This window comes from Myotis brandtii, unplaced genomic scaffold, assembly GCF_000412655.1.
Source record: "Myotis brandtii unplaced genomic scaffold, ASM41265v1 scaffold34, whole genome shotgun sequence".
NCBI lineage: Eukaryota > Metazoa > Chordata > Mammalia > Chiroptera > Vespertilionidae > Myotis > Myotis brandtii.
In genome coordinates, this window is record NW_005363098.1 from 3,647,976 (window position 1) to 3,662,392 (window position 14,417).

At 33.4% G+C, this 14,417-nt stretch overlaps 1 protein-coding gene across 6 annotated transcripts in view; it reads right to left on the bottom strand.

Moving 5' to 3' along the window:
* FBXW7 (F-box and WD repeat domain containing 7, E3 ubiquitin protein ligase) overlaps positions 1-14,417 on the bottom strand; it is a 107,556-nt gene that overhangs the window by 13,222 nt on the left and 79,917 nt on the right. For all 6 annotated transcript variants that reach the window (XM_014543884.1, XM_014543883.1, XM_014543882.1 and 3 more), the window contains 2 exons: positions 12,063-12,204; positions 3,794-3,928 (listed from right to left, as the gene is read on the bottom strand). In XM_014543884.1, coding sequence (XP_014399370.1) covers positions 3,794-3,928; positions 12,063-12,204 — 277 coding nt within the window. The remainder of the gene's footprint in view (positions 1-3,793; positions 3,929-12,062; positions 12,205-14,417) is intronic.

Below are 14,417 nucleotides of genomic sequence, written 5' to 3' on the forward strand. Positions count from 1 at the left end.
GGAACAAAATTATATTTGTGTAAAAGATAGTATTTTATGCCCAAGATTTTTAGAATGGTCATATGAAAAGGTCTATTCTTCGCTTTAGTCATCTAACTGAAGTAGAAATCAGGTAATTTAATGAAATATTCAATTTTAAAGGCTAGGAAACAAATCCAGAGCAGCTCAGATTTCAAAGGTATATCCCAGAGATTTTCAATGGGTGTGCTATGCCAGACACCTGGTGTGCCACAAGAATTTTTGAAACATGCAATGCCTGACTAGTTAGGGGCACTGACCTCTTTTCCCTTACATTGTCAAATAAAAAAAATGATAACAGCTAATACAACAATAGCGATCTGATTTGAATGAATCAAAATTATGCCTATTTTTTGGTCAGATCAGGAAAAAATACATATTTTTTTTGTTGTGCTGCAAAATTTTAGTAAGCAGTTTATGTGTACCATGAGATTAAAAAGGTTGAAAATCACTGGTATATCCCAAAGTCAACGGGTAAAAGTTCCTTTGTTACTAGTGACTAAGAGGTCATTTAGGCCTATGTGTGCATGTTATTATAGATAAATGTAAAGAAACATTTATGTACTAAAGAAAGCTGAAGTGCTAACTCCATAGGTAATGGGCACACTTTAAAATAGCAAAGGAACTCAACCATGAACTTCAATGTAGTAAATGTTTGTCTATTTACATGTAGCCAGTTCCATGAAAGCATCTAGGTATTACAGAAAATGCACACAGCAAAATGAGGAAATATGCATGAAAAAATCAGAAGCAGGAAAAATATAAATTAGAAAAGAAGGTTTAAGTCAGGGAAAAAGTAGAACACAAATACGCTGGCAACAATATTTTATATGGTCTTTAAATTAAATTGCCAAGCAAAAAGAGAACAGCAATTACTTACACAATTCTTAGTGTGGGTTATGGGGAAGTATACCAGTTCCTCAAAGCAAGCAAAGATTTGTCAGGTGGGGTTCCTTATAGGGGACAGAGAATGGGCATGGTCTAGCTAATGCAGTTTTCTATACGTTTGTCTTAAAGGTAAAATCTAGATCAGTTATTCTTCCTCAGGACCACTTCTACCAGATAGATGCTCTTAAATTTATAGTCTATTTCAGGTAATTAACTTCTCCTTGCCCAAACTTTTAATTTTAATGAGAGTTGCTTTTTTGTTTTTCTCTATAAACTATATAAAAGATCACCATATTATACTTAAAAGTAGCTAATACCTTGCCAGAATTGCTATATTTCAGTGGATTAAATTAGTGAAAGAATAAAGAAAATAGTGGCTGATCCTATGTTAAGAATTTAGGTTTGTTCTAAATCATCTACTATATCACAATACTTTTCTTAGTATTTATTTTCAAAATAAGGATAATGCTGTTTATCATAAACCTCTTGAGTGAGACTAGTGGGATTTTTGGCAAGGTTTTTGAGATTAATAAGCAAATGTTGGTAAAGAGCTTTGAGATCTGTTGAAATAAATTATAAGAAAATTATTATATGTCCATTTCCTGACATGAAGGGAATGTTTAAATAATGATAGTACTTAGTCTCTGATAAAATAATATTCATTTCCTTAGACATATACCATTACTAGAGGCCCGGTGCACCAATTCATGCACAGGTAGGGTCTGGCCAGCCCACCCCAATTGGGCCGATCAGGCTGGGTCGGCCAGGGGGAGGGGCCACGGGCGGTTAGCCAGCTGGCCCCGCTGGCCCCGCCCCCTGGTCAAACTCCAGGTTGAGGGGAAAATTTGCATATTAGGCTTTTATTATATAGGATTTCTCCACATATAACATAAAACATTTTTCAAAATAGAACATTTTTTCTAGTAGTTGTAAAAAAAAGGGGGGGGGACCATAGATGCTATTCTAAGTCTGGGCTCACTCTTATTCTCCAACGTAGCCTCACTTCTTTTTCCTCAGGCAATCTTAAAAAGAATACTAATCCAAAAAAAGTTTTATTTGTGCTTAATTCTTAGACTCTTAAAAATACGTTAATATTCTTATTTAAAAGCACAGTTTTGTGTGTTAAAAAGTAGAAATACAAATAAAGATAAAACAAAACAAAAACTCAGCATTCTCAGAGATAAGGGGACAAACTAGACCAAGAGAAAGTCTGTCTTTCAACAAAAAATACTACCTTCTAAAATAAAATAAAAATCAAGGGAACTATGACATGTATATCAAAGGTAAATAAATTCACTTTCAGTCAAATACTTATAAAAAAGCGTTTCTTATTATTAATATCCTTCTAGAGGCAAAAAGAGCTTATATCACTTTCATAAGCCAAATCTATTCAAAGAATTCTGTTTTAGAATAAAGCAGAAATAAGAAAAGTTTTTTTTCTGGGAGAATGTCATTTTTAAAAAATCACTCCAAGAAGAAACATTTCAGGAATGAGGTGTTTTTCCTACTTTGCTTTTTCCTGAAATTATGCTTAGTTTCGTACATTAAATACAATGAAATTATTTCATTCATATATAATATGAAATTATTATTGGGACTATCTTAAATGCCTTTGAGATATTTTCAGAATGGTTATCTGAAAAAAAACACATCATTCTGCTTCTCTTCAAACTTGAAGTTTAAGGATCATTTGCAATAGTATATTTGCCTTCTTAATTGACATGTCAGTGGTACAAACATACTCTGTGGAAATATGATGACATTGATTACTTAATGGTATACTATTTTTCTTTGCTGACAAAAATGAAACTATGTAGTCTATAACATCAATAAAAAACTACAATTAAACTCTGCCTCATCTATACAGTCAAGGATGTCCATATGATCATAATCAATCTACGATTAAAAAATAGTGTCAGCTTACATAGAGTCAAAAACTGATGGGCATATAAAATTCCAAAAGATCCCAGCTGATGTGTCTCAATGGCTGAGTGCTGACCCATGATCCAAGAGGTCACAGGTTCAATTCCTGGTCAGAGCACATGCCCATGTTGTGGGCTCGATTCCCAGTAGAGCAGGAGGCAATCAATGGATGTTTCTCCCTTCTGCCTCATCAGTGTTTCTATCCTTTTCCCTTCCTATCTCTCTAAAAAAAAACTTTTTTAATTCCAAAAGAAATGCTGTAAGAATGCAACTGGCACAGGAATCTATAATTGTGTGTGTGTGTGTGTGTGTGTGTGTGTGAGTGTGTGTGTGGGAGAGAGAGAGAGAGAGAGAGAGAGTGTGTGTGTTGTGGGAGAGAGAGAGAGAGAGAGAGAGAGAGAGAGAGAGAGAGAGAGAGAGAGATGGGGGAGAAAAGTGGGATGATTAGTAGAAAAAGACATAAATGTGAAATTCCATATATTTCAATATAATTACACAATGTAAGTAACAGAAAATCACAATTCAATAGGATCATAAAACTATCACTTTCAAAGGGACTTAGGATAAACAACCAACCAAAGAAAAAATATTGTTGTTTTAATAAAATCGGTATTTTTTAAAAATCTACTACTATAATGAACATACCAAGACAACTAAAAATTGGGTTTCAAATAACCTGAGAAAAAATTTTGGTAAAGAAACAATCAAATTAATGAAATTCAATAGCTTATACCCATAAATGACTTATTCCAGTGGTAGAAAGGAGTCATTCAGTCCATAAGTATATATTAATATGAAAATTATATTATTAATTCATGGCGGGTTCTCATTTACAGCCCTCTTTAGCGCTCATTAACAGTATTAAACTGTCAATACTGGATACCAAAGGATGATAACGTTTAAAGGTGGTAACTGTTACATTCTCAAATAGCACAAAAGGAAGAATATAAGTGATTGCCCTTACCTCTTTAGGGAGCAACGAAATGAAGTCTCTTTGAAACTGGGGTTCTATCACTTGCATCATATGTTTTACTTGGGTTGGTTCACAACTATCAATGAGTTCATCTAAAGCAAGCAATTTCTCTGGTCCACTCCAGCTCTACCAAAGAGGAATTAGAAAATTTTATTATTTTCATACGTCTCAAATTAAAGAAAAATCGTCATTTACATACAACATAAAAAGGAATTGCTTACAGTGACATTTTCTCCAGAAGGCAATGAAGTGATAATCATTTAGTCTCATCAAATGTACCACATACCTTCATTACATAAAAGCTTTTTAAAAAATGTCATGGTTTTGATGGAAAAATATTTTTGCATTACATAATTATAATTGTTATATATTCATCTACCACCAAGATACTGGTATAGAAACCAAAATTTTATTCAAAAACATCAATTTGGGTTACTGAGTAAATAGGGAATTTTGATAGATGATTTTCTTCCTTTCCCTGCATCTTTCAAGTGGGTACCAGAAAACTGGAGGGTTTGAATGAAGCACTCATCTGAGGAGACTAGCAGCATCATTGAGAGAAAAATTAGTAACTGGATACTGCACATCTGACAAGTGTCTTCTACAAATCAAAAGTACTTTGATTTGTTATGTAAAAATAATTTCAGATAAAAAAAAGCAAACAGTAGAAAATAGTAGCTAACTTAGTATTAAAATTAGAATATGAACAAAGAATAAAAGAGGGTAAGAAATAAAACTACACATAATTATATTTCAAAAGGAACCTGCATTTTGTAATATGTAAAATAGAAAATAATTGAAAACTGAGATATACTGAGGACACAGGAAGCTTTATATAGAACACTTTTTATTTTTAAAAGTATTTATGTAGACTCTACAATAAACTTCATCTCTTTTTCCTATCATAAAGTGTAGATTATGGTATTACTATCAAACATTTCAGTATTATTTCCAGAGTACCTGTCACAACATAATCCCATTTGACCATTATAAAAACCTGGGAACTATCCCCATTTTATCACTAAATATGAAAAAACACAGGTTCTACCTAATAAGCTTCATCCTTTCCTTTCGCTTCTATACATACACACCCAGACCATTGTCCTTGAGTACTCACCTTGTAGCCTTTTGATTAGGGTGAGGATTCATTACATAAAATTAAAAATACTCACATACATGTATATGCCCACACATGATCAATTAAAAGTAGTTAATTTGAAGTTTATTTTGTTCAGTTTCCCTCACACAGATTTAAATCCTGGTTCAAACTAACCTCTTTGATAAAACTTACACTGACCAATCTCTACTCAACTCTGATCAATTAGTATTAATACTATAAACTCTGATTCATTGATTTACATTGCTCACAAAATTTAAGGTGGCTTTTTATATGTGATTCCTCTCTGTCTACATTATAAAGATTCATAAACACTAGCATAAGGAGATACCCATTTTGGGTAAAGAATAACTAAGCTGACTTGATAACAGAATAATTTTAATATAAAATTCTAAATCTCCTTTATATATATTATATACATCATATGTACACATTATATATATATATACACGTGCCTGCTTTGAAAATATTTTTGGTAGTGTTTATGGTTAAATTTTAATATAAAAATAAAGATATCCTATGTAATCCTCTATAGCAAAAAGACAGTGAAATTATTTCAATGTATTACTACTTTATATACCATACATTTTAACTACATTTATAGTTACTATGAATAATTCTAATTTAAAGTAACATACTATATATGATTAATGTTTTTTTCTTTTCAGTTAATGTATTATTATGATATTTAAAAAGAAAGGAATATAAAAACACTACCTACACATGAAATATGACTGCTAAAAGAAGAAAAAAATACCTTTTATTAAGGATTTAGGAGATCGAGTATAAAGATTGGTAACGTAAGCTATTAAACTACATAATAAATGAGACTGTTCCTACTGACCAGACATATTCAACAGTCTAATTGTTTAAATTCACATATCTTAAGTAAAGGTCTGGACCACATAGGCAGCTCTCCTCTGTCCAGCCTGGATTTCTACCCTGAACTCCAGACCTGTATATAAAATTGCTTACTCAACATGTATTGTTGGATATGTAATAGAAACCTAGCAAGTCCACGATCTTTCTCCTTAAATATGCACGGCCACAATCCCATTTCAGTGCAATGTAACTCTATTAGCTGCTCAGGTCAGAAACTCTGGAGCCATCTCCTCCTCATTCCCTCACTCTCGCTGGTAGATGGTTCCGATCCATCTGTGAATTCTAAGGCCTTAACCTTCAAAACATATCCAGAATTTGACTGTAACTACACTGGTTTAGGCTATTACCTCTCACCTGGATTATACCTAAAATCTCTTACCTGGCCTCCCAGCTTCCCACCTTTGCCCTCCTTGTTCTAACCTCCAGAAAGTCGTCAGTGGCACTGCTAAAAGGCACTCACTCTTCTGCTTAAAACCCTCCAGACCCACTTCACTCAAAGCAAAACCCAAAGTCTTGGGTTAGCCTACAAGGTTGTAATTTCCTATTCCTTTCCCTACTCTACTTTAGTCATAAACATGCTTTCTGTACCTCAAACATACCAAGCATGCTCTGCGTCAGAGCCTTTTCACATGCTGTCCCCTAGGACATTATTCCCCTGGATACCCACGTGGCGTGCTCCATACGTCCTTCTCTGGGCAACCTCTTTAAGACTGCAAACCAGTTCCAAGCCCCCAAACCATCGCCCTCCTGACTACAATGTTCTGCAAAACAGTTTTCTTTTTTTTTTTTGGGGGGGGGGGTGGTGAGGGGTGGGGAGGATCTTCTTTGTTAACTATTGTAGTCCAGATCCATAGTAAGGCCTAAAACCGAACAGGTACTCAATAAATATTTGTTGAATCAATGAATGAATCCCCAAAGAGTCAAGAAATACTGCACCAACACTATGTCAACACTCTCTCTGGAACGTTTCTATCCTTTATATTTGATGGTATCACTAGAACTTGCTTGCTTAGTCTACTTCCAAGACTGGGTGCAAGTTTTGTATACATATATGGTTAAGCAGAAAGGGGAAATATGTATTAATTTGAAAACCCTGCAGTTAATAACTATATTAAAATGAAATAACCCACACCAACCTTTAATGAGGAACAGTGAATTGGGGGCTAGAAAATTCAACTTTGGGAGGAGACACTGCCACTAATTAGGTTACCATTTAATCTCTGCAGCCTTAGGAAAGTTTCTTTATCTGCAAAAGTGTTGGATAATTCTGATAATAATTATTTTATTTCTGTTCTGAAAAGTAGTTATCTTGAAAAAGAAAAAATATCTTCCTTTGATCTTTCATGGTAAAGTTATGTGGAAACATATTAGAAGGTACAGGAAAAACATTCCAAATTCAGAAACATTCACGAGTCACAAAATTTAATTTATGGACTACAATGCAAATGCCGACTTGAAAATTCTCCATGAAAGTGATATTTTATTTCAGGTAATTAGAGAATACAGGTAGTAGAGAAGAATAGAAGGAGCACTGAACTATAATCAGGGGCCTGGGTTTCACCAGCAAACTCACTATGGAACCACTTGGAAGTCTCATAATTAGTCTGAGTCCCAGAGACCCCACCTGTATAATGAGGGGCTTGGTCCAGACCAGTGGTTCCCAAATGCTGGTTGAGGAATGCAAGAATCATAGAGTCCTACAACCCATCATCAAAGAGTCTGATCAGTGGTCAAGGTGAGGCTGAGGACATTTTATGTTTTAAATAAACAATTCATCCAGGATTGATGCAGAGGATTCACACACCAGCAGTGAAACCAACTAATAACAACTGGATGATCCTTAGTATCCAATCAGATATATATTTTATGACTTTGGATAGCACTGGAGTGAACTCCCTTTGCTAGATCCCCCAGCAGATGGTTATCAGTATGTTTCTAGTTCTCGGAGTGGAGTGCTTACTATTTCCCATTCTACTGCGGGTCAGTTCTAATTGTTAACTTCAACTTACACCAAACTCTGACTCAAAGAATATGCTCCAGATTTTGTTTTCTGAAAATACCAAGAATCAGCTTGATCCTATTTTTTATATGAAATTCTACAAAAGGTTACACACAATATTTCTCCTTTATTCTTCTCTGGCCTTTTTAACTCCTCCTCACACAACAAGGTTTCTTGATCATACTGTTTCAAGTACAATTGCAAAGTAATACTGAATTCATTTCCTGCTTTAGAATTTTGTTGACTGTTAAAAAAGATCTAAATAAGTAAGTTAGAAAATGTATGTACAAGTTCTAAATGTTACCATGAAACTTGATTAAATCCTTCAATAGAGTAGTTTTTACTCTACTTTTAATTTCAAAACACAGAAGTGTTTTCTACTTTATAATTTTAAACAGTATTTTTAGTATAACAGGTATTTTCAAAGTACATTTACAGTTTTAACGCAATGCAAATATACTTTAATTAAAATAATGCTACTAATGTTAAGTTAATGGCATCCATATGAAGAGAGCGTTAACAGCCCCATTTAGACCTGAGAAAACTGAGGCTCACAAAGGCTATTTTCTTGACCAAGAGAGGAAACTAATCTTTATTGACTTTCCACTGTATTTCCAAGTATAGCTTAAGCACATTTACATGTTTTCTCCCTTTTGACAATTTTTAGTGTTATATCTATTTTTTAGAGGATAAAAATAAAGGCAAGAGTGGTTATATAATATCAACAAAATGACTCAGTTATTAAGAAGCAAAGCCAGAATTTGTACTAAGAGCTTTTCTTCTAAATCATACGTGCTTCTCATTCTATCAGGATGCCTTTGAATATAAATTTCAACATAAGAGAATGTTAATGTTATTGGTGACTTTACCTAGTCTAAATTTTTCAGATGCCTCTGAATATAAATTTGAACATACGAGAATGATGACGTTATTGGTGCCTTTACCTAGGCTAAAATTTTCAAGTGAAAAACCATTTATTAATACCCCAATGACATAAACAACAACACATTTTTTTTCTTTTCCCCAAAATTAACATTGTAAAGCATCAATCCGGCTGCCAAAGCAAGCAGAATCAATGGCTACTGAAAATTCAAACAGTAGAAAATATCTGAGGTTTTTTGTTTTGTTTTTAATTTGCACTGCTATTTTGCAGTGGCATTCTGTTTCAATTTCCCTTTATCCAAAATGGTGTGTCATTTGTTCTCATTCAATTTATAAATTGAGTACAGAGTACTTTGTCAGAATAGATGGAACTGGACCAAAACAATGCTGTATCACTGCCGTAGGAGCAATAACGGAACAGGGAGGGGACAAACTCTCCCATTTTACTTGTTATGCAACAGAAAAGTCATCATTAAATGCCCCCACAGCATGTCTGTAGAAATCATGCCAGTCTAATTATCCCTCAACTATCCAACATAGGTCAACTCATGACTCCCCCACCTTACTATGAAATCGTATCTCTCTGCAAGTTAGGCATTAAAGCATTGTAAGTCCTTAGGCAAGTGATTCATTTCTAGTTTCTTTGGCATCAGCCTTGAAAATAAAGGGCAGTGAATGACAATGAGGCCCTGGGTGTGTCAGAGACAGACAAGGTCCTGATCTATCTGTCTAGTTGACCTTCTGTTGCTAGTGGATATCTTTGCTACAGAATATTTATCTGAAAATAAAACAATACGATATCTACAGGGACAATTATACATGTTATTCCTATTAACTAAGAACAAGTTTTCTTCACTGCATCTACTTCTCATATAAAAAGCGATCAAATGGGCCTTTTTACTGAACAAAAGCTAGTCTAATATTCTTTAGTTTACTGAGTCTCATTAATTCTAAGAAACAAGCTTTTTTAAAAAAATATTAACATTTTTGAAGTTGCGATGCATCTGACAATCGATTGTATCTCAGATTTGCTGACATACAGTATGTGGTAATGTGGACATTTCATTAAGTAAAGCCTGAGCTATCTAAACAAGCAAACACTGTACAAAGGACTTCCTAAAACAGCCTCATCGCAAAATAATGCACAAATGTTCCCTAGTATATAGACCAGTATTTGAGAAAGTTCCATTAAAAATTAGGGAGGGGGGACCTAAATGGCTAGCAAAGAATATTTTGGAATATTGGAAAAAATGTGCCCATACTCATTTTAAATCTCACTCTGGACTTCCTTCTCATAAGAAATAAAGCTCTTTATATAAAATAACTATTTGGAGGCTATCTACAATGACGATAATTTTTGATTGTGTTGTTACTTATAAAAATCTGATGAAATCAGTTTTTGCACTGCTCTCAAGTGCTGTGTTGCTCACACTGCATGTGTGTGCAGGTATAACCACACACACCCATATTCCCATTTTGTCAATTAACCAGAGACAGTAAAAATCTTTAAGTATTTCTTTAAGATTATATTAATGTCTGAGTTCTATTTTCACCTCTTATTGATGGATAACTTTCTTTTGAAAAGGGTGCAACAGAAAAAATCAAACTCTGAGGGTATGCATATGAAAAAAATTAATTAAAAAAATTTTTTAAATCATAATCCTGGGAGGAGTGGGGAGGATAAACCTTGGGGGAAGATAAATTTAATCAATAAATAACTACAGAAATGAAAAACAAAAACAAAAAAAAAACCACACACCACAATTCTTTATAATTGTAGTGGTTCATAATATTGTTAAAACAATAAAATACATTTTTCATTCCTCTAATCATAGATTCTCAACCTCAGCAATATTGACATTTAGGGAGGGATAACTCTGCTGTGGGGGGCTGATCCTTAAATTCCTTCTACCCACTAGATGCCAGCAACCTCCTGCCCGCCCTCCACATGCCTACAGTTGTAACAACTGAATTTGTTTCAGCCATGGGAAAATCTGCTCCCTGTCAAGAACCACTGCTCTAACCTTTCCGTTACCATCAAGCGGGGGTGGGTGGGGTGGTTGAATTAGGGGTTATCCTATTTTCTCTGAAATCATCTGAAGGGTAAGAAACAATTTTTTAAAATCCATTTGAAAGCATCATTGCTTCAAGTGAGTTTTCTAGCTATTGAAGAAAAAACTTTGGGACATTTATTTAGTTTTTGCCCAGTTATTTAAAATATTAGGATTTACATAAATGGACATCTTAAAAATCTGAAATGTCAAATAAAGTATCCTCTTTTCAACCATTATTCCCTTATGCATTCATAAAATACCACCAATCAAGCTAGGTAAGAAAATATATTCATTTTATATTAGAATGGTGGCCAATATCACAGATAGCTTCACTTAACGTAATTTATATTATTTACTATCTAAAAGAATAATTATGCAAGTGTTTAATCCATGCCAACTATTTTGCTAAATATGTCATTTATATGCATAATCTCACTGGAAGAAGAGAGAAATCAATTTAATATCACTATCATGAGTTATAAAATTCATAATTTTCAAGGTTTGGTTGTAGCTAATTATCCCAGTAAACTTTCGAAGAATTTAAATGCTACTAAAATGTAGTAATCAGAGTTTGAGCTCAGTGAGCCACACACAAGCATGGCATAGTGAAAAGAAGCTGCATCAACTCTCAGAGGCTACAAGGTAGAGGAATACTCGTGGTAAGTTACCACCAGTGACTAATTAGCGGAGTTCTTCACATTACTCCTAAATGCTTAACTTTCAAGCAATGCAGTTTAGAACACAAATACATTTAGTGATCCCAGAAACCCAAACATAAAGAGGAGAAGGAAGAAAGGTCTTATTACCTAAAGGGGAATAAAGGAAGGGGAATGCACACATCCATAAAATAAGCACTGGACTCTCCTCACTAATTCACTTAAAAATTAAAATGAGCTTCGCTATTTTAATAGCATTTTTAAATTGAGATATTCTTCACATAACATAAAATCCACTATTTTAAATGTACACTTCAGTGGTTCCCAGCACAGCCATCTTACTGTGCAACCATTACTACTATCCAATTCCAGAATACTCCCATCACCCCAAAAGAAACCTGTGCAATTAGCAGTTAGTCTACTTTCTACCTCCCCTCCCACCATGGCCTAGTAATCACTCAATCTACTCTCTGTTTCTATGAATTTGCCTGTTCTGGAATATAACATACAATATGTGGCTTTCTGTGTCTGGCTTCTTTGACTTAGCATAATGTTTTCAAGGTTCATCTAAGGTGTAGCCTGTAACAATTCCTTTTCATGGCTGAATAATCTCTTATATTTTTGCAGCAATTAAGTGAAGCATTTCAAGTACTGTGTTTAGACATGTCACCTGAAACATTTTCAGCCATTCCTGGAGGCCTGTAGGTGGTTGGACAGATGTAATTCGGCGACGTTGTTGCCCCTGGCCATTGGCTGCTCTCAGATCTCCAAAAGTTGTTGGTGTTGCTGAACATGGTACAAGCCCAGTGGTACTATAAAAAATATAAGGGTAAAAGTAAAGACAGATATTTATTAAGAATATCAGGCTCAAATTTAATAAGAATGATGATCTGGCATATTTCTTTTTTTTAAAATATATTTTTATTGATTTTAGAGAGGAAAGGAGAGGGAGAGAGAGATAGAAACATCAATGATGAGAGAGAATCATTGATTGGTTGCCTCTTGCATGCTCCCCACTGGAGGTCAAGCCTGCAACCTGGGGCATGTGCCCTTGACCAGAATCGAACCCGGGACCCCTCTGTCCATAGACCGATGCTCTATCCACTGAGCCAAACTAGCTAGGGCTGATCTGGCATATTTCAAACATTAATCAAATTATAATTTTTATTTGCTTATTCTCAGAGAGCAAGGATACATAAAATCTATTCTTCTATTCTTAGAGTAAGTTTCCTCCCTCCTACATAACCACCTGTTATTATCCCAACAATGCTAATTGCAACCAAATGACAGAATCTCTATGGCAAAACTACAAGTTGTTGATATATACAAGTAATGTTAAAGTATTTCCTTATAAGATACAGGTTCCACTTCTCTTTTGACTGGTCTTTAGTGACATCATTAAATAAAAGTTAAAATTTTGTATACAAAAGGGGTGTGAGACTTATAAATACTTTAAAAAATTCAAATGTAGAAATAGTATGTTCAAATGTTTTGGACATTTCACTAGTCACAATGTTCCTTGAGTTTGCCCCAGATGCCTTCTAAATGGTTTATAACATTTGTCTATTTCACTTTCATTTTTGTAATTTATAAACCTTAGTTTAAATAATATTTGACAGGAGCAAACCTTGATTAGATATGTATTTACTCAAAATAGGTAAGTGTTGAAAACATATTATATGCAAAATTAAATGATCCAAACAGTTTTATCCAATAAACTTTGAGCCAGTTTTTAAAACACCTGAAATTCAATCCTATTATTAACTAGTAAAATGAGGAATTAAAACTAGATTATCAATCTCCAAAGTTGTCCAACTCTCCTGAAAATGACTAATTAGAAAAAAATATAGTGATAACTGTTATTAATATATTAAACTTTACTTTCTAATTTTAATAACTAAATTATTTAAACTCATGGTAAGTACTAAACATCTCTTAGAGATAGTTAAAAAGAAGAAGAAAGATTTAGTTAAGTAGTTACATTTGTACAATAAATCTTCAATTTATTGAGCTATAATAATAGTGTTTTAAATCCAAAGACTATACAAATTGTACCCTAATAGTTGAATATCAAGCTCTGATAAATTACTAATAAAACATCTCCCTCCAATGCTTTTCCAGCCAACAATTTCATTATTTTGTTTTAAAAAAATATATCGCAGTCACCAGATTCTACAGAAAAATCTACTTTTAACATTATACATCTATGATAATTTCTAACATTCAACAATTAAATCTATTTTTTTCTTCTATCAAATTTCAAAGACATGCTCTATTTTCTTCTCTGAAATGAAACAATTTTAAAATAGTGATTATAACTTACATTTTCTAATAAAAATGATGGAAAATTTTTTCATCTTATTACTAGAAAATCTGTCAAAAATTTTAAAAATATCAAATATATACTGACGACATTTCCAAAAAGACAGGGTATGCTGTTTGGTTTGCTTTAATAATATTATATGTGAAAAGGCTAAAAATAAAACTTTCACCTTTTCAGGTGCTTTCTCAATATAAAAATAAACAACTAAAGACAAATTTATGTGTTATGCAGTAAAAAGTCATCATTCATTTATAAGCTGCCTTAAAAATAACTGAACAATTTAATACCTTTGTCCTGGTATCAGCCATATTAATAAAAGAACAAAAATTATATGATTATCTGGAATCTACATTTTTTTTTTAAAATAGCACATTTTAATATTACACTCAACTTTCTCATCCAAGAAATACTTTATCAAGACTAGAAGGAAAAAGCAAAAATGAAGCGAGTAGTTTATCTCTATATCACTCCACACCCTCTGGTGGAAATACCAAAACACAGTCAAATTGTCAAAAGGCAAAGGGTTAAGTAAAGGGAAGGGGACAGTTAACATGAGAAAATGATACTAAAAGCATTTCCTGATAAACTAAGAGAGAGCTTTATTTTTCTTTTCTGTATCATCCTTGCATTTTTTGTATATAAAACTATCCTAATTATTATCATTTCTAAACTTCACAAAGAAGCTTTTGAAAGAAATATATT